We start from the raw sequence: 19,576 nt of genomic DNA, 5'->3' as shown, positions 1-19,576 counted from the left end.
CCCCTCATTGCATCAGCCGGCGGGCGGCCCGCCCCTAAGGGCGGGCGAGCGGGAAGGAGGGCGGGGCTAGTGCAGAGCGACGGCCTTGACAGCCAATCGAAAGCCGTCGTGCGGCCTTGCGGAGGGGAGGGGCGGGGCGGAGCGGGCGCTGCAGCGGGGCCGGGTGGTGCGGGGCGAGGGGCGGCGGCGGCGGCGGCGGCGGCCGGGAGGTAGGGCCTGGGGGGGGTCTCCGTCGGGGTCTGAGGGGCCGCCGGCCCTCCGCCTCCTCTGCCTCCCCCCGGGCTGAGGGGAGGCGGCCTGGCGGGACAGGGGGCCGGGGCGGGCTAGCGGTGAGGGGCGGGAGGGTGGCGGTGCGGCGGGCTCCTCTCCTCTCCTCTCCTCAGCCGGGGCGGGGGGGGGGGGGGGGTGCCTGTCAGCCCGGCCCTACGGCGGCCCTCCGTGGGGCTGCCGGGCACCCGCCGTGCCCTCGCCTCTCCTTGGGCACTTGAGAGCGGGTGGTGTCAGGGCAGGGGCCCTGCTCTGCCCGGCAGCTGCTGATGCGACCAGTCCGTCCCTCTCCCTCCGTCCCTCTCCCCCCTTCCCTCCTCCAACGACTCACGGGCCTTACTCATCTGAGGAATTATCGTCCCCCTGCAGCCAGAGCGGGCTGCTGGGAGCTCGGCCCTCTGGAGAACTGCATTGCGCTCCATCGGCAGAGGACAGTTCTGTACCCGTTAGGATCTAGCGGAGGTGCTCACCTCCGAACCATCGCCTGCCCCTGGTGCGCCTAGGTAGGGTGGTGCGGTTCCTCGCAAGGGGAGGTTTCCAGGCATCCCTGGAGTTGACCCTGCTTTGAGCAGGGGAAGGCGGATAAGGAGACACTCGGAGGTCGTTTCTAAACTCAGGCGTTCTATGATCTTATGATTTAATCACCCTGAATGATTTTAGGCGTTGGCAATCCTCCCCCTCCCCTGTGTCCCTGGCAAGGCAGACACAACCTCTGACTAAGTTCAGGATCCGGGTGGACTTGGTGTTTTGAAAACGCATGTTTTCGAAGAACAAGTAATGAGCTCAAGCTCTAGAAATGGGGGAGAGGATATTTGGGTTTGGGTCAGCACCATTTGGGTGGGTGGATGGTTAAACTGAGGAGTCAGTGAGAGTAGTTACCAACGTGGGGAGACCCTTTCAGGAGATGGAGGCGATGATCCTGGTGTTACTGCTTCAGCTGACACCATGTCAGAGCCCCGTTTCTTGTTGTTTCTTCAGACTGCACCAAGGCCTTGCCGCTTTCCCTTCCGCTTGCTTTGGACAGCTGTGACTTGCAGCTTCAAGATGGAAGCTACGCTAACAGCTAGCCAGATCCGGCAACGGTTTATTGACTTCTTCAAGGAAAACAAGCATACCTATGTGCACTCCTCTTCTACAATCCCCCTGGATGACCCCACGCTGCTCTTTGCCAATGCTGGTATGAACCAGGTAGGATTCCCACCATGGTTCTTACAAACATAGCCTGTAGCAGATGAAACCTGTGAAGCTGTGTGGAAAATTATTGTTTTTTTCTCCATCTTCCTTCTGGTGGCGAAGAGGTGGTTGGTGTGTCTGTTGAAGTTATATGTGCTCTGGCAAAATTGTTCAGAGCATTGGGAGAGGTTCCTGTGTTGGCCAGGCTGACTGTGCAGTGATGGGAGCGCTGCCAGTCTCCCTTCCTTGACCCTTTGGACCACAGCTAGTCCTGGCACAAACGACTAATGGCATCTTTAAAGACGAGTTGGGGCTGGGCTGCTGGAAGGGCTCTGCTGGAGATCAGCTCACAGTTTTCACTGAGTTTTTTTTTTCTGGTCAGATGGGAATCTGGCTACTTTCAGTCCCTTTCGAAGTCCTGGGGTCTGGTGGGCTCCAGGAACATGTATGTGTGTGGAGGGGAGAGCTAATTTATAGGCAGTGCTGCAGCCTCCTCACACGCAGAAGAGAGCAGGCTTGTTTCTGAAAGCTGTGTCAGGTACATCCAGGCTAGTGGTATCATGACATAGGTGATGCTTACTGCCTTGCTGTTGCTTGCAACGTTTGAAAACAGACTCTTAGCGCTTTTCTTGATTGCCCTTTTTTCTTTCCTCTCAGTTCAAACCCATCTTCCTCAATACTATTGACCCCTCGCACCCGCTCGCTAAACTGAACAGAGCCACCAACACTCAGAAGTGCATCCGAGCAGGGGGCAAACACAATGACCTGGACGACGTTGGGAAAGATGTCTACCACCACACTTTCTTCGAGATGTTGGGGTCCTGGTCTTTTGGGGATTATTTCAAGGTACAATAGGCTAGTTGCAGCTCTGAATCTCTTGGAAAAAGTTACCTGTCTCTGTGAACTTAGCAGAGCATTTGCCAAGAGGAAGGAGAATATCTTGGCACAGAGTGGTTCGTAAGGTGTGTGTGGCTCCTTTGGAATAAATGGGCTTGGAGGCTACCCCGACCCTGTTGAATATTTTGAGATTAATTACTTAAGGTTTCCAAAGCTGATTATATTAACTCTGCTAGTTTGGAGTCTTCAGGCAGAGGTTTTAGCGGCTGTCCTGGAGCTGTGAGGAGTTGCATGCACTGTGCGAATATGATGGACCTCAAACAGGAGTGATTATAAAATAATGACATCCTTTCCCAAGCTTCTTGAGAGCGTAGTGTTCCAAGTCAGAAAGAGAAAGTTAAGAATACAGAATAACAGGAGAATTAAAAGGCTTTTGGGCGGCAGTGAACATGCTAGGAGTTAACTTGGATGCATGTAGAAAGCCACATGAGATGTTTCTTCTGCCCTGTTCACTGCATATATTAATTTGCTTCTTTCTAATGTTAAAAGTGTGAAAGTTTTTGGCTCTTTAGCTGCTGATACCTTCAGTAGCCAGTAGTCTGCATGTTGAAAAGAAACTCTCTTTGCATTTACTTGCTGACTTCATCTTTCCTTCTGCAGGAACTTGCTTGTAAGCTGGCACTGGACCTTCTCACCAAGGAATTCGGCATCCCTGCTGAAAGACTCTACGTCACTTACTTTGGTGGAAATGAGGCTGCGGGACTGCAGCCAGACCTGGAGTGCAAGCAGATATGGTTGAATTTGGGGTAAGCGCTTTAACTGAGGAAGGTGCGTGTTTTGATGAGCGGTAGTCATTCAGAGGAAGGTGGCACGTGTTATGTGGCAGAGCAGATATAACTAGAGGTTTTAACAAGATTGAAGTGTTGCAAATAATGTTTGCAGGGTGGCGGAGCTGCAAAGCCAAAGGAGAGCACTGGTATTAGATAGAAGAAACTGAGAGTTGTTTCAAAATCTCTGATGTAAGCTTAAGAACATAAGAAGTGTCCTGCTGGGTCAGATCAGTGGTCTGTCCAGCCCAGTGCTGCCTCTGAGAAGCTGCTGTGCAGGGAAAGCAGGCACGCCTGGCTGTGGCCTGCGCTGTTTTCCTCCTCCTCTCCCAGCATCCACGGTCGCTGGATTAGTTTGTTAGAGGGTGATCCATCTATTCCCCTTAGCCTCTGTTTGGGGCTCTGCTCCTTCAGAGTACGTTCGATTCTGTTTTCAACCTGTTGGATTTTTTAAATCTCAATCGTAGTCTCCCACCCAGCCTTGTCCTCTCCAAATTGAAGAGTGCTACTCTCTTCTATACTCTCTTCGTAAGGCAGCTGTTTCCCCCCTAGGTACTTTTAGTTGCCCTTCTCTATACGTTCACTACTTCTACCTCACCTTCGTTGAGATGAGGATGCGAGAACTGCACTCAGCACTCAGGCTGTGGGTGGGCCAAAGCTTGATGTAGCAGTGGAATGATGCCTGTGGTCTTGTGGCTGTAGTCCCCTCTGAAACCTGCTGCTGACCCTGTAACACACCTCTACGCTGTGGGGCCAAACCTGTCTCATGTGTATTGAGGTTGGACATCTTGATGGTGGCTTTGCTGAGATGTTGTGTAGGCCTCTGCCTCCACCTGGGACAAATGCCAGGCGCCACTGTTCACTTGATCCTCCTCAGCGGGCATCCCGAGAGCTGGCTATTGGATTGGTCTGTCTCAAGACTGACAATTTATCTGATCATCCAGGGAATCAGTGAGCTGAGGTTTCTCAAGCGTAGCCTTTAGTTTGGGGAATTCTTGCCTTGCTCTTATTCTCTGTTCAGTAAGAGTTTCTTGTTACAGGCTGGCTGAAGGCCGGATTCTGCCTGGCAATATGAAGGATAACTTCTGGGAAATGGGAGACACGGGCCCCTGTGGCCCTTGCAGCGAGATCCACTATGACCGGATTGGGGACAGAGATGCTTCCCACCTGGTCAATCAGGATGACCCCAACGTCCTGGAGATCTGGAACCTGGTGTTCATACAGTTCAACAGGTGAGCGAGACCTGCTTCCCTCCCCAGCCTGCTCCAGCTCGGCGTGAGGGGTTGCTCAGACTGCGCGCTGTTTTAACTTCCTCTGGTTTGCTCGCCCATTCCCTCTTGTCCAGAAGCTGTAAATTTTGTGATGCTCTGTCACCTCACCCACCTGTACAGAAGAGAGCGGTAACACTGGCGTTGGGGACAGATGGGGGCTGTTTCCTCAATTCATCTGTCAGGAGTTCAGTAGGGAATAAGTGCCATCCTGCACTAAGTTGTCATTAAGGGTCTTGTTATTTATGACAGTTGCCTTGTGTGTGGCTTTGTGTATGGGCCCGTGTCATAAATCTGATGGAACAAAGCTCATGGAGATGAGAGGAAAGATGGGGTTGCCCCTGCAGAGCCTCCATCCATAACAGCTCATCTTTCTTTTCGTGGCTGGGCAGGGAAGCTGATGGGACGCTGAAACCTCTTCCTAAGAAAAGTATTGATACTGGGATGGGCCTGGAGAGGCTGGTCTCTGTGCTGCAGAACAAGATGTCCAACTATGACACTGACCTTTTCCTTCCTTACTTTGAAGCCATCCAAAAGGTATGAACTGGGGACTCCAGGTCTGGGCCTGACCCAGCTGCGTCCATTCCCTGAATCCTTGGGGAGATGTGTGGGACTGGTTGGACGGGGTGGTGATGTCTGCAGGTCTCTGCTTTCCCAGCTGCTGCGAGCCTGCGCATTTGTACTTTGCTGAGGGTAGGAACGCAGGCTGGCACAGTAAGCGCTGCCTTGGGGTATGTTTCTGGGGGAAAACACAGGACAATGGGTGGTGCAGCTTTCCCAGATGTTTCCTGTGGACTGTTCTGATTGCGCGCTCCTTGGTCCTCTCTGAGTGGGAGATGCTCTGCAGTCCCGTATGGCCAAGGGCTGCCTTTTTGCCATGTTGCAGAGAGCATGTGGTGCTGCTAACCCATAATCAGAGTTTGTCCTTCAGTCTCTGACCTGGAACATGCTGATTTGTAGAAAATCCCTTGAGCGAGAAGGTCTTTGCCATAAACCATGACAGTTGCTCGCAGAAGCAGTGTCTGTTGCTGCATCTTCCTGGGTAGGGGCCATGTTACCAGAGCTGGGAGCTCTGTGTGCAAGTCTAAACCTTTTTTTCCTTCACGGAAGCAGCAGAGCTTCCTGGCTGCAGATCATGCTGGAAGAAACACAGGGAGAAGAGCCCAGGCTCAGGCCTCTTGGGGGAGATGAAGTGCAGAGCTTCAGAGTTAGAATTGCAGGGCTGCCTTTCTTCAATGTTAAAGCCACTGGCTAGACACAGCCGCTGTGTCCTTGTCTGCCTTCCTGCAGCCTGCTGGGAGCCCGGCTGTAGGGACTGTGCCCATGGTGTGAGCGCTGCTTTGTTAGAGCACTGTCTTTCCCTTGGGTACGGATAAAACCAACCTAAAAAAGGGAAGGTGGTACTGTTTCCCATGTGGCAGAATTTGAGAAGTTCTTTGGCTGGGCAAGTCATGCCAGGCCAGATTCCTTGAGCTAGTGTGCAAAACAGATGATTTCCCTGCACTCTGTCCCTCTCCCTCTCCTCTCCTCGCCTCTTAATGTTGGGATAAATTGGCTTTTCTTCCCTCTGGTCTTGGAGATCCTTTGGCCCTGGAAATGCAGGCCGTGGCACCGTGCAGAGCCTCGCAGCTCTCTGTCTTCCCTGGCTTCACTGAGTCACCTCTTTCCAAGAGGAGTGTGCCACCTCTGTGGCTGTGGGCAGTGGGATGGGGCTGGCTTCTGAGGTGCTTCCCTGTTGTGTTGCTGGTCCCTGCTGTCCATAACTGTCCTCTGTGCCCACCACCTTCTCCTCTCTGCACAGGGCACAGGTGCCAGGCCGTACATGGGGCAGGTTGGTGCTGAGGATGCTGACGGTATAGACATGGCCTACCGTGTGCTGGCTGACCATGCACGGACCATCACGCTGGCCCTTTCTGATGGGGGCAGACCTGACAACACTGGTAGAGGGTAAGAAGGGAGCTGCCGCTATGTTACCGCTCCCATTCTGTTCAGCACGTCTTTCCTGAGGGGTCTGGGATGTGTCTCTGTGATGTCTTTGAATGCATCATTAAAGCAGTGGATAGCAGAGTGTTTGCTCAGTACATTTGACATTTGAATCTGTGTAGCAAGGTCCGCCCAAAAGGCCAAGATACACAGGTCTGAGGGTTCTCGTGAGTACCAGTCCTGCTGTGTCAGCCCCCAGAAAAGATCGCTGTGGGAAGACAGACACAAAACTCTGCTTGGTTCAGTGCTGCTGTCAAAAAAAAAAAAAACAAAAAACAAAAAACAAACCACGTTATGGCCAGGGGGCTGTGCTGTGGGTGCTGCTGGACTCGCTTTCTGTGTGACATAAGCACACAGTGAGCATGGGTGACAGAGCTGGGGCCTGGCACCTCACCTCTGGCTTGCTGCTGGTGTGAGCAGCTACTGGAGAGAAAATGTGGGGAGAGAAGCCTGTGCTTTTGCTCCTGGGAGGGGGTGCTGGTATAAGTGAATGCTGGTGGATCCTCTGAGAGCAGCTCAGAGGTGTACTGTTTGTATGAGGGACTCTGCTGTTCCGTAGGTATGTGCTGAGGCGGATTCTTCGACGGGCTGTGCGCTACTCCCATGAGAAGCTCAATGCCCCCAAGGGTTTCTTTGCTACTCTGGTTGATGTGGTGGTGCAATCACTGGTAAGTTCTTTCCCCACTCCGCTATGTCTGCTGAAGACTTCCTCTGCTGAGGTGTTTGGCTCTCCATGCTGAAGGACTAATCCTCCTGGGTCTGCAGGGAGATGCCTTTCCTGAGCTGAAGAAAGACCCGGATATGGTGAAGGACATTATCAATGAAGAAGAGGATCAGTTCCTGAAAACACTCAGCAGAGGACGTCGTATCCTGGACAGGAAGATCCAGAGCCTGGGGGACAGTAAAATTATCCCTGGTAAGGCTGTGACTTCTGCCTAGATGCACCAAAAGACATTTATTATCTGGGACCGAGTTAGGGCTCAGCTGGGCTGGGAACTGAGAGAAGGTGGAAGGTGTGAGGGGACAGAGTTGGAGCCAAAAGACCATTGCTCAGAGCTGGGCCACCCATTTCTCTTTTGCTTTGTGTTCACTTGCTCGGGTTTCCAGGCTGCCCAGGCACAACATGCTAGTGTGATCTCTGTGCTATCAGAGAGGAACCTTTTAGATGTTCGTGTTCACCAGACCTGTTCCCTCTCCTGTCATAGCACAGACACAGTTGGGTGGGACAGAGCCAGTTGGAGAGGGGGGAAAGGAGCAGGGTCTCACGGAACAGGAGTGCTGACTGCTCTGCTTTTTCTCTGAAGGTGATACTGCCTGGCTGCTGTATGACACCTATGGTTTTCCTGCTGATCTTACTGGGCTGATTGCAGAGGAGAAGGGCCTTGTTGTGGACATGGAGGGCTTTGAAGAAGAGCGGAAAAATGCGCAGGTAGATAACAGCTCCAGGCGACCTGGTCTGCGAGTGGGCAGGGAGGATTCCCTTCCTTTTAGTTTGCTGTCATGAGTCTCTGCTCCTTTCTTACCAGGACTGCTCACACCCCGCGTGCCCCAGTGCACGTAGTTGTTGTGGGACGTGTCTTTTCTGTGCAGCTGGGGCTGGGTTTGCTCACTAACACTGTGAGCCCTGGGGCCTCGAGCACAGCCTTCATACAGAGTCGGTGGAGTGCTGGGAACACCTCCCCGCCGTCCTGTTCTGGACAGGGAAGTTCTGGACTTCCCAATCCCAGGAGCAATCTCCAGGCAGGCCTGCAGCTTGGGTGCCTCTCCCAGCAGTTTGCTGGAACAGCAGAGTGGCATTGACTAGCTGGCTGGGTGCTTGCCTTGTCCTTGCTGGGCTCAGGGCCACTTTGGCTGCATGCTGGTAGCGCTGGAACAGCCTGCTCCAAAGTCAGAAAAGATGGGAGTACTCCAGCAGCTGGCATACAGCTTCCCAGAGCAAAGCTCTGAACCCAAGAGCTCTCAGGGATGCGTGTGAGGTGTGCGACTAGGCTGGCGTGCACAAGCCGGTGCTGAGGTGGGTTTTCTCAAACTTTGGTGCTTGTCGTTGGCAGCTCAAATCCCAAGGGAAGGGTGCCGGTGGGGAGGACCTCCTCATGCTGGATATCTATGCCATCGAAGAGCTAAGGGCCCGAGGGCTGGAGGCAACTGACGACTCGCCAAAATACAGCTACACTTCAGATCAGAGCGGTGCCTATGGTATGAAAAAAACCTTCTCAGAATCATCTCCTGCTGCCAAACCTTTCCTGGCATGTACCTCAACAAGATCCCCTCTGGGCTCACCTTTCTTGGGACGTGGAGGTGGGAGTGGAAACATGTGCAGGTGAATAGCCTGCTTGTGACAAAGGGAGCAGGGAGAGAAGGGGGAAGACTGTTCAAGGGCTGCCCTACTGTTCAAGTCCGTTGTTGCCAACCTGGTCAGAGTCTTAACGGGGTTCCTGTTCCCTGCAGCATGGTGTCTCCACACTCCTGTGTGTGTATTTCCCAGCTGCCCTTTCACCAGTGTCGCAGGAGACTGCATTTGCTGCTTGGTCTGTCCTCAGCCCGCTTGCTCTGTCTCTTGCTGCGAATTCTTTGATTTGGTGGAGATTCGGGAGGCCCCAGGCTCGTAGCAGTGCACGTGGCTGACTTTTACTGCATAGGTGCGGAAGAAAGTGACAGCCCCTGCCTTGGAGAGCACAGAATGAAATTCCCTCTTATCCAACTAACTGTTGCCCTGATTCTTTCTCCTTACCCCCTGCAAATGTAGCTGCCATGAGCTCCTGCAGTATGTGGGAGGTGTTGCTATGAAGTTCTGCTCCCATGTGGTGTCTACGAGGTTTTCCTGTTTTACTGATACTGCCTGTCGTCCCGGTGACAGATTTTGGGAGCCTCGTGGCCACAGTGAAAGCCATCCGCAGGGAGAAGAAGTTTGTGGAGGAGGTATCCACTGGCCAGGAGTGTGGGATAGTGCTGGACCGGACCTGCTTCTACGCCGAGCAGGGTGGGCAGATCTATGACGAGGGCTACATGGTCAAGGACGACGACGGCAGGGAGGATGTGAGTGGGCCTGAGAGCCTTTGGCTAGACTCAGCCTGACCTGGGGCCTGGGCAGGTGTGGGCAGAGAAGGACAAGGGGCCAAGCAAGCTCCAGCAATTTCCTGACCATGGCAGGTGTCGGGCGTTGCACAGGGTTCTTTTTTGGGTTTGCTGCATTCTTGTTCCCTTTGCTTCTTGGGGAACTAAACTCAGAGCTGCAGCGTCAGGCTGTGGCCAGAACATGAGTGCCTGTGGTGGTGGTGCTGGGATTGCTGTGCAGAAGGACGGTGCTTTCGAGCTGTGATGGGGAGCTGAGATGGGGACCTCTTTCTGCTCTGCTGTGCTCCATAACTGTGCCCCACCTTGGTTCTCTTCTCTGCTTTGCAGCCTTGTGTGCTGTGCCTGGGGACACTCGGCTTTCTCCTATCGCACATATCAATCTGGCTCTCAGCTGAGACCTTTCCAGTTGCAGCTCAGACATTTGATTGCACTGTGTGTCTCCCCTTGGCCTCTCACCCTGCTCACTGGGTGCATTTCCCTCTTTGTACAGAAAACAGAATTCACGGTGAAGAATGTGCAGGTCCGAGGAGGCTACGTGCTTCACATAGGAACTCTATATGGAAGCTTGAAAGTAGGAGATCAGGTCCACCTGTCTATTGATGAGGTAAGACATGGTATGACACAGGGCCTCAACTTTTTTCCCTGGATTTTTGTCTCCTTTGTTTCCATTGGTGCCACTTAAGTGGCCTGGAGTTTGGGGCCTGCTCTCCCTGTGGCACGCAATGCAGCCAAGCAACGTGGCCCTTCCAGTCTGGCTGAGTCAAGGCCTCTTCTGCCTGGCACTGGGCTTTCTCCTACCACGAGGCAGATAATGCCCAGCTGGCTCAGAGCCACACTGCCTGGGTTTTGCTGACCAGCAGCAGAAACACGTTTTGGGTCACGGCCGGGAGGTGGAGCAGGTATTGTGCTCAACTGCGTTGTAGATGACAGCAGAGAGCCTGGGCTGTCTGTCCTGCTCCAGACATGGCTCCTGGGAGCTCAGCCTGCTCAGTGACTGCTGGGTTGGGCCTAGTCTGCGAAATCATAGAATCGTAGAATGGTTTAGGTGGGAAGGAACCTTGAAGATCACTCAGTTCCACCCCCTTGCCATGGGCAGGGACACCTCCCACCAGCCCAGGTTGCTCCAAGCCCCCTCCAACCTGGCCTTAAACACCTCCAGGGATGGAGCTTTCACAGCTTCTCTGGGCAACCTGTTCGGTGCCTTACCACCCTCAGAGCGAAAAAAGTCTTCCTAATATCTCACCTAAATCTACCTTCTTCCATTTTAAAGCCATTCCCCCTCGTCCTATCACTACATGCCCTCATAAAAAAGTGCCCCCTCAGCTTTCCTGTAGCCCCTTTAGGCACTGGAAGGAGCTGTAAGGTCTCCCCGAAGCCTTCTCTTCTCCAGGCTGAACACCCCCAACTCTCTCAGCCTTTCCTCGTAGGAGGTGCTCCAGCCCTCGGAGCATCTTTGTGGTCTCCTCTGGCCCTGCTCTAACAGGTCCATGTCTTTCCAATGTTGGGGGCTCCAGAGCTGGATGCAGTACTCCAGGTGGGGTCTCGCCAGAGCGGAGTAGAGGGGCAGAATTCCCTCCCTTGCCCTGCTGGCCACGCTTCTGATGCAGCCCAGGATACGGTTGGCCTTCTGGGCTGTGATCGCGCATTGCCGGCTCATGTTGAGCTTCTCATCAATCAGCACCCGCAGGTCCTTCTCCTCGGGGCTGCTCTCCATCCATTCTCCACCCAGCCTGTATTTGTGCTTGGGATTGCCCTGACTCAGATGTAGGATCTTGCACTTGACCTTCCCTATAGAGGCAGCACCTTTGGAGCAAGAGAGAAGGCTTCCATCTTGTAGTGCATTTCCCTGCTGAGGAGCGGAGATCAGTGTCTGTGACCTGGTCTGTCCTTGGCCTCTCTCCAGACAGGCCCAACAATGGGACTGCCGGGGAAAAACCATACATGAATTTGGTGGGGAATGTCCTGCTCGCTTAGCAGAGGCTCCAAAGCATGATAAGTTGGTTTTGGTCTCCTGAGCTAGTTAGGTTCCTGTTGGAGCAGCACGTTTAACCTCCACTTCTGCTGCTAGAGGTGGTCTTGGCTCCATAGCATGGGACCCCCATCTAACAGTGTCTTCCTCCATCAGACTAGGCGCAGGCCGGTCATGAGCAACCACACGGCCACCCACATCCTCAACTTCGCCCTGCGCTCAGTGTTGGGAGAAGCTGACCAGAGAGGGTCGCTGGTCGCACCGGACAGGCTGCGGTTTGACTTCACAGCCAAGGGAGCCCTGTCTACCCAGGAAATCAAGAAAGTTGAAGGGATCGCCAACCAGATGATTGAAGAGGCAAAGGTAAGTATGGCTACCGGGTTGGATATACTCAGGAAAAAAATACCTTGAGTCAAGCTTTTGGATGATCTGGGATGCTTGGAGTTTGGCCCAGTGGGAATCTTCTGAGCTCCTGATGCAGTCCTGTGCGCAGGTTGGCATCACCTCAGAAGATTTTGAGTGAGAAAACTCAATGTAGATTGTTCCGTTCATTAATACTTGAGCCCTGTCTTGGGCTGGAGTGTTCCTCTGCCTGCTCTACCATTAGCCACAAGAGCCAAGAAGTTTGGCAGAGTAGTTTTGTGGGCCTGCCTGGATTTACAGTGTACACCCAGACCCCTCAGTGATGTGTCCTCAACAGCGAAGAGAGCTCTTCTGTCTGGTGCCAGCCAGAACAGTCCCTGGAGGACCCTGTGCTTTGCTCAGGAGTTTGTGGCTAGAAATGAACGTACAGGAGCATGGGGGGTCTGAGCAGGCAGTGGTGTCGGGAGTTTTGAAGATGAGGCATCTGTCAATGCCTTTGGGATCCCTGCAGCTCAACAAACGCCAGCTCAGGTGAGGCACATACTTCCCTTTTAGGATCTTTCGGAGGAAGTCAGGATTCCCTGGGAATGTGGACCCTCGGTCACAGCTGACAGGACCGGCTCTTACCTGCATCCCTTTCCTGTCCTCTGCAGACTGTGTACGCCAAGGACTGCCCTCTCGCAGCAGCCAAAGCTATCCAAGGACTGCGGGCAGTTTTTGACGAGACCTACCCCGATCCTGTTCGTGTGGTCTCGATTGGCATCCCCGTGGAGGAGCTGCTGGCTGACCCCTCTGGCCCCGCAGGCTCCGTCACTTCTATTGAGTTCTGCGGAGGGACGTGAGTATCTGCAGAGGCCGGGGAAGGCCGGGGGGTGGCTGAAAATGAATCCTTGGGGAGCCTGAGCTCTGCTGTGTGCCGTGGGCGTATGCTGGGCACAGCCAGGGCAGAGCTGGAGGTGGTGGCAATGATGTGCTTTTCCAGTCCTGAGTCAAGCCACGTTTAAAATCGGCCTTTGCAAGCAGGGAGACTGCCTGTATGCTGTCCCTGCCCACACGCGTAGTCTCTGACAGCGCTGGGAACATAGCCCTTGCCACCCTTTCCTCGCTTATTTGCCTGTAGCGGCTTGGTCGGGTTTTCTGCCTGTCCCCACGCTTGCTGCATCTCCCTGGCAGGGTGGTTTTCTTGTTTCCGTGCTGATTCCTGCTGAGATGAGAGGGCAACTTCTAACTCTTGTCATGGGTCTTTCTGGGTTCTTTCCAAAGGCACTTGCAGAACTCCGGCCACGCTGGCCCCTTTGTGATTGTTTCAGAAGAAGCGATTGCTAAAGGCATCCGGAGGATAGTTGCAGTCACTGGGGCTGAAGCACGGAAGGTAAGGGGAGGCGGGAAAGGTCCTGTCCTGTGGGAAACCATTGGCACATGCATGCGCAGATATTAACCCTATGCCAAGGTCCTCTTTGTTTATGTTTGCCCGGTATCCCTCAGCACCAGGGAGGATTGGTGTGAGTGCCTGAGGGATTTGTGGCTTGGACTCCACCAACACAGTGCGGAGAAGGATTCGAAGGATGCTGCTGTTAGCAAAGGCTGTGCTGGAGACCCCTGGCTGTGCTACAGCCAGAGGCGAGAGCTGGGAGGGAAAGGGGGGAAAGTCTTGGCTGTAGCTGTTGTGTTAGAAGGTCATAGGGTGGGTCCTGGGGGACAGCATCACACCCTGGTTGTGGTCAAGTGCTGCCTGCTTTGGCTCTGCTCCTTCCCGAGGAGTTACTGACCTCCATCCTGGGGCTGCAGTATTTATTCTTCACCCCTTCTCATGACAGTGGCCAAGAGCCCATCCTGGTAAATCTCCCCATGTGACCTAACTCGGATCGTATTCCGCTAGGCGCTCAGGAAAGTCGACAGCCTCAGGAAACTGTTGTCAGCCCTGGAGGCCAAGGTGAAGGTCCAGACAGCTCCCAACAAGGATGTGCAGAAGGAGATCACAGATCTCAGTGAGGTGAGAGACAGTAACAGTGCTTTGCCTTCTCAAAGTGAATGGGGACCTCGATTGCCAGCACCGGGTGGTTTTAACGAGGCCCAAGTTCAGCTTCCTGCTCCTGTCTGAACAGAGGTCCCAGCCCTGTGTCCTGTGGGTGCTCCAGCCACCACCTCGTGCCTGACTTGTGGGGCACTGGGAGGGGAGGTTCATGAGTGTGGTGCAGCATCCCCTGCCTCCTGCTGTGCTCACCAGTACCTCTAACCCTCTCCGCCTGCTCGTGTTTTGCAGACGCTGGCCACTGCTGTTATCCCACAGTGGCAGAAAGATGAACTGCGAGAGGCCGTTAAAGCACTGAAGAAAGTTATGGATGACCTGGACCGAGCAAGCAAAGCCGACATCCAGAAACGAGTGAGCACTGGGTGGGAATACAGGACAGTGTGGGAGGGCAATGGGGGGGGCTCCCTAGGGAGCTCCACTTGTGCCCAGTGTGGAAGGGAGCCGAGCTGTGGGGATGCTCCTCACGCTGTTCAGCGTTCCAGCCTCTCCTGCTCCCTCCCAGGGCATGGCTGCCTCCACGCCTGTTCCTTGGGGTGCAGTGCTGGCAGCATGTCTTGCAAGTTGGGGTGCTCCTGCCCTAACGGTGTCCCTGGGTGCACGGTATGGGTGGTGCGTGGTTCTTCCTCCTGGATCCCCTTGGATTTTCCTGGAGGAGGAATCACGTACAGCACTGCTGCTGCCTTGCAGGCCAGACACTTGCCTGCCAACACATTTTCTTCCTGGCTGTGGAGCGTGGGGCTGCTCGGGGCTGGGCCATAGGTGTGTTGAGGCACCTCTGGGGCCTCTGTACCTGCAGGGAAGATCCAGCTATGGGGTTCTTGTGTCCATACGCAATGTGCGTGCTCTAGCATCTGACCACTGCCATCCTCAGGTGCTGGAGAAGACCAAGCAAGTCATTGAGAGTCACCCTAACCAGCCGTTGGTCATCATGGAAATGGAAAATGGAGCCTCAGCAAAGGTATGGGAGGGCCTGGTCTCCTCCACGACCTTCCTTGTGCCTGAGGAGCAGTTAGGTGGTCTCTGTTCACTTGGGGAGGCGGTGCTGTCTGTCTTAACCACCTTCCAGTCCTGGAGCTAGCGAAGAGGAGGAGGACCGCTGGGATACTCTCTGCGTCCCACCTCCTGGACTAACACATGGGTTTGCAGGGGTGGGATGGGGTCTGGACCATTTGCTGAGCTTCCAGACCTACTGATGGATAGAGACACCAATAGAAATGGCATTGGGCCCCAGGTAAGACTCATCCAGGAGCAGTCACAACACTAAAATGCACTCCGAATGGCAACTTTGCCAAGCCACGGAAGTTGTGATGCTTGTGGCCATTGCAGGTCAGCTCTGGGAATGGTGTCCTGGGCTGCGTGTGTGGACAGGGCCGGGTCAGAGAGCTGCTCCCCAGCTCCTGGGTGCTGTCTGCTGCAGCAAAGTTCAAATTGCTCTCTGGCCAGGGCTGAAAACTGCTCCTCCCCTTCCTCAGAAGTTTCTTTCTGAGCGATTTCTGGTGTGAATAAAAGCTCCCCTGTGTGCGCTGTGCCGCAGTGCTGAGCCCAGCGAGCGCCAGGCAGCGGGCGCCGGTGGTGCCCTGAGGTTGGACCTCTCAGCTTTTCGTGCCCTATTTAAATTTCCGCTCCGGGAGTCTGGGAGCTGATCCTGCTTACAGACACCTGCTCGCTCTCTGGGGCCGTCCCCGTCCCCATGACGCCAGTGCTCCCGCTCGCAGTGGGTGCCAGCGCAGCGTTCTCCCCGGCAGACGGGTACATCCCGGGGGATGGCGGTTCCCTTTCCATGTAGAGCAGTGCCGCTTTGCTCGTAGGAGGGACCGTTCCCGGAGTTCTGTGCTGCGTCGTGCTGTCTATGCGAGCAAAGGATGACGGTCTCCTTGGGAATAACAGGATGCCTGGCAGTCTCCCCGCTTTCTCCAGCGTGCGCGCTGTGTCTGATAACCCTTGCAGCTTCTTCACGCTGCATTGGAGTCCTCCTGACTCGCTGCGCAACAGCTGCTCCCTCCTGCTGGGAGCTCACGTCGCAGGGTAGAGCGTTTTCCCCTCCAGCCAGTACACTCGGGCAAAGGTTCGCTGGCTTTGGGGGTAATTTTGCCGGTTCCCGGATAATTGAACATGGGGGAAATAAAAGCAGCTCCTCGCTCCTGCCTCCTTGTAGCCATGAGGGGACGCGGCCAGGGCTTGTGGCCCCTGCAAGGCTTCTGCACAGCCGAGGATGTGGAGATCGCTCGTGTTCGGGAGAAGGAGCGCTGCGGCGTGCTGCTGGCTGGGTTAATGCAAGTCTCAGGGTGCCGCGGGGGCTGGAGCAGAGCCGATTGCGAGCTGCAATGATTCTGTCCTCTCGCAGGCCCTGAACGAATCTCTGAAGCTCTTCAAGACTTACTCCCCGCAGACTGCCACCATGCTCTTCGCTGTAGATAATGAAGCTGGCAGAATCACCTGCCTGTGTCAAGTACCCCAGGTAGGGCCGAGACTCTACCTTGCTCTGTGCCTCGGTGGTGGGTGTACAGCCTCCAGGCACCTACATGGCCAAAACTCGTTTGGGTTGGCAAGAACCGGGCCCCGTGTGCTGTGGGTTGTTGTCAGGCTGCAGAGGAGTGGGAGAGGCGTTGTGCTCTGCAACAGGGAAGGGGGAAGAGCCAGGACTTAGTGTGGTTGTAGGCATGGGACAGGCAGTCTGGCCGTGGACTGCTGGCCTAGGAGATGCACCTGGAAGAGCTTTGTCCTGTTGTACCATGCTCGTGGACCTTCTTCCCTCACTGCTGGCTGGGCTGAGGTGGTAGAATCACAGAATGGTTTGGGTTGGAAGGGACCTTAAAGACTATCTAGTTCCAACCCCCTTGCCCTGGGCAGGGACACCTCCCACCAGCCCAGGTTGCTCCAAGTCCCGTCCAACCTGGCCTTGAACACCTCCAGGGATGGGGCAGCCGCAGCTTCTCGGGGCAACCTGAGCCAGGGGCTCACTGCCCTTACAGGAAAGAATTTCTTCCTCATATCTCATCTAAATCTGCCCTCTTTCAGTGTAAAACTGTCACCCCTTGTCCTGTGGCTCCCCTCCCTGATCCAGAGTCCCTCCCCAGCTCTCCTGGAGCCCCTTTAGGCACTGGAAAGGGCTCTCAGGTCTCCCCGGAGCCTTCTCTTCTCCAGGCTGAACCCCCCCACCTCTCCCAGCCTGTCCTCCCAGCAGAGGGGCTCCAGCCCTCCCAGCATCTCCAGGGCCTCCTCTGGCCCCACTCCAACAGCTCCGTGTCCTTCTGCTGTGGGCACCCCCCGAGCCGGAGGCGGCACTGCGGGGGGGTCTCCCCAGAGCAGAGCGCAGCAGAGGGGCACAATCCCCCCCTCGCCCTGCTGGCCACGCTGCGGGGGATGCAGCCCGGGGTGCCGGGGGCTTTCTGGGCAGTGAGTGTGAGATGGAGCTGCCTCTTAATATTTTTTGTTTGTTTGTTTGTTTGTTTTCCTCCCCAGGAGACTGCAAACAAGGGCCTGAAGGCCAGCCAGTGGGTGCAGGAGGTGTCTGGCTTGATGGACGGCAAAGGCGGTGGGAAGGACGTCTCGGCGCAGGCCACGGGCAAGAACGTGGGCTGTTTGCAGGAAGCCCTAAAACTGGCCACGGACTTTGCCCGGCTCCGGCTGGGAGAGCTGAAAAACTGATAGGTCGTCCCCCCCACCTCGGCTCCCCCAACTCCCGTCCCCCTCCTGCTGCTGAGCCGCCACCCGCCTTCCCTATGAATAAAGCCAATAAAGCGAATAAAAGGCTGCGTCGGGTCTGCTCGGGGGGGCGGGACGGGTTCCCCTTCCTCCTCCCCTTCCTCCTTTTCCTCCTCCCCTTCCTCCCCCACCTTCCCCACCTCCTCCAGTCCGCCTTCATATCCGGCCATGCCGCTGGACCACCGCCGAGTGCGGGGTCCGGAGGAGTCGCAGCCACCGGAGCTTTGGGGGAGAACCGAGGATGAGGATGCTGATGAAGATGCTGATGGAGCAGCCGCGGCCCCGAGGGACCCCTGCGCCCTGCGGCCCCTCTTCTGCCGGGCCGGGCTGCTGAGCCAGGCGGAGGGTTCAGCCTACGTGGAGCTGAGCGGTGGAACCAAAGTGCTGTGCGCCGCATGGGGCCCGCGGGAGGCGACCGAGCCCGGGGCACCCCCACCGGCTCCGGGGCTGGCAGGGGGGCGGCTGCTCTGCGAATTCCGCCGGGCCCCCTTCGCCGGGCGCGGGGCTCGCTGGCGGCCCGGTTCGGCCACCGAGCGGGAAGCCGAACGGGATGCGGCTTCGGCTTTGAGGGAAGCGCTGGAACCGGCGGTGAGGTTGGCCCGGTACCCGCGGGCACGGTTGGCCGTCAGCGCTCTGCTCTTACAGGACGGCGGCTCGGCGTTGGCAGCCGCCATCAGCGCCGCTGCCTTGGCCTTAGCCGACGCCGGTGTGGAGATGTACGACTTGGCGGTGGGTTGCGCCCTGTGCCGGTCCCCGGCTCCCGCCGCCGCCTGGATGCTGCAACCCGGTGAAGAGGAGGAACGCCGCGCCGTGGCCCGGCTCACTGTGGCTCTGTTGCCCGCTCTCAACCAGGTGTCGGCGGTGCTGGGCGGCGGGCAGGGCAGCCCTCCCGACGCCTGGGCGCAGGCGCTGCGCCTCGGCCTCGACGGCTGCCACCGCCTCTACCCCGTGTTGCGGCAGAGCCTGCTGCGGGCCGCCCGCCGCCGCGATGCCGCCGCGGCCACCACCGCCTGAGCGCTGGTGGCCCTCGGTCTGGTGATGGGGTCGTCTCCCATAGCTGCCCTCGGTGCTGGTGGAGATCCCTAGAGCCTGTCTGATCCACGCTTCATGTTCCTGGAGACCCCCTGGCACCAGCCTGGACCACCCTGGAGCTGCTGGAGACCCCCTGGCACCAGCCTGAACCATCCCTGGAGCTGCTGGAGACCCCCTGGCACCAGTCTGAACCATCCCTGGAGCTGCTGGAGACCCCCTGGCACCAGTCTGAACCATCCCTGGAGCTGCCGGAGATCCACTGGCACCAGCCTGAACCACCCCTGGAGCTGCTGGAGACCGCCTGGAGTCAGCCTGAACCACCCTGGAGCTGCTGGAGACCTCCGGAGCTGCCCACAGAGCCGGAGCCCCAAGAAACCTACCCAAGGACACCAGAGTCTGCATCCCTCCTGCCTCCGGAGAGCCCCCAAAGCAGCCCCCACCCTGCCCAAGCACCCCAGATCCCACCTGAGGACCCCGTTGTGGACCCGTGGGACCCAAGCAGCCTCCCAGCCTGCCGGACAGCCCCCCCCCCCCCAGCAACAAGAACAGCCTCCATCCTGCCTCAACCGCCGGACCCTGTCTGAGACCCCCCCTTCCGAGCAGCCGCCTGCACTGTGGGACCCCACAGCCCACCCCGGGGTGGCCCCAGCAGCGGGGGTGACACCCTCGCACCGAGCTGCCCCCCGCCACCATCCATTGCAGGCAGCAGCGGGCAGGAACCGCGTCCCGGCACAGACTGCGCATCCCTCGGACCTCCTGCCCAGGCAGCACTTCGGGGGGGGGGGGGGGGCGAGATGTGTTCTGTTGGCTTTCTTTTGTAATAAATCGAGTTGGGTTTTTGGTGGGTTTTCTGCCTGCGTGGCACTGCCGGGGCCTCTGCCAGCCGCGGGCAGAGGTGGAAGGATGTGCTTGTGGCGATGGGCTGCCACCGGGGTCACCCCTCTCTGCTCCCGCTGTCCGTCCTGGAGGGGTGCGGAGGCACTGCTTTGAGGTCCAGTTATTCCTGGGGGTGGGAAAGAGCTGGTGCCGTCTGCCCGCCTGCATC

At 56.6% G+C, this 19,576-nt stretch overlaps 2 protein-coding genes across 3 annotated transcripts; both read left to right on the top strand.

Annotated features, from left to right (window-relative positions):
* Positions 1–1,250: 1,250 nt before the first annotated feature.
* AARS1 (alanyl-tRNA synthetase 1) lies at positions 1,251–17,539 on the top strand. 2 transcript variants are annotated; one of them, XM_082489220.1, is made up of 20 exons: positions 1,251–1,455; positions 2,098–2,286; positions 2,938–3,083; positions 4,145–4,336; positions 4,765–4,909; positions 6,174–6,319; positions 6,915–7,023; positions 7,121–7,271; positions 7,660–7,784; positions 8,407–8,551; positions 9,213–9,391; positions 9,921–10,034; positions 11,556–11,762; positions 12,416–12,600; positions 13,026–13,134; positions 13,642–13,755; positions 14,026–14,145; positions 14,666–14,752; positions 16,139–16,252; positions 17,257–17,539. In XM_082489220.1, the coding sequence occupies exons 1-20, from the start codon at positions 1,312–1,314 to the stop codon at positions 17,440–17,442; spliced, it is 2,907 nt and encodes a 968-aa protein (XP_082345346.1). In that variant the 5' UTR covers positions 1,251–1,311; the 3' UTR covers positions 17,443–17,539. The 2 variants fall into 2 exon arrangements, with proteins under 2 accessions (XP_082345346.1, XP_082345347.1); XM_082489221.1 differs by lacking the exons at positions 14,026–14,145; positions 14,666–14,752; positions 16,139–16,252; positions 17,257–17,539 and having other exon boundaries at positions 13,580–13,691.
* Positions 17,540–17,594: 55 nt separating this feature from the next.
* On the top strand, positions 17,595–19,319 carry EXOSC6 (exosome component 6). The gene has a single exon (XM_082489167.1). It carries the CDS (start codon positions 17,668–17,670, stop codon positions 18,511–18,513), a length of 846 nt encoding a protein of 281 aa, XP_082345293.1. The 5' UTR covers positions 17,595–17,667; the 3' UTR covers positions 18,514–19,319.
* The last annotated feature ends 257 nt before the right edge of the window (positions 19,320–19,576 follow it).

This window comes from Vanellus vanellus (genome assembly GCF_965231255.1).
Source record: "Vanellus vanellus genome assembly, chromosome: 12".
Lineage (NCBI taxonomy): Eukaryota > Metazoa > Chordata > Aves > Charadriiformes > Charadriidae > Vanellus > Vanellus vanellus.
This window is presented reverse-complemented; position numbering and strand designations above follow the sequence as displayed.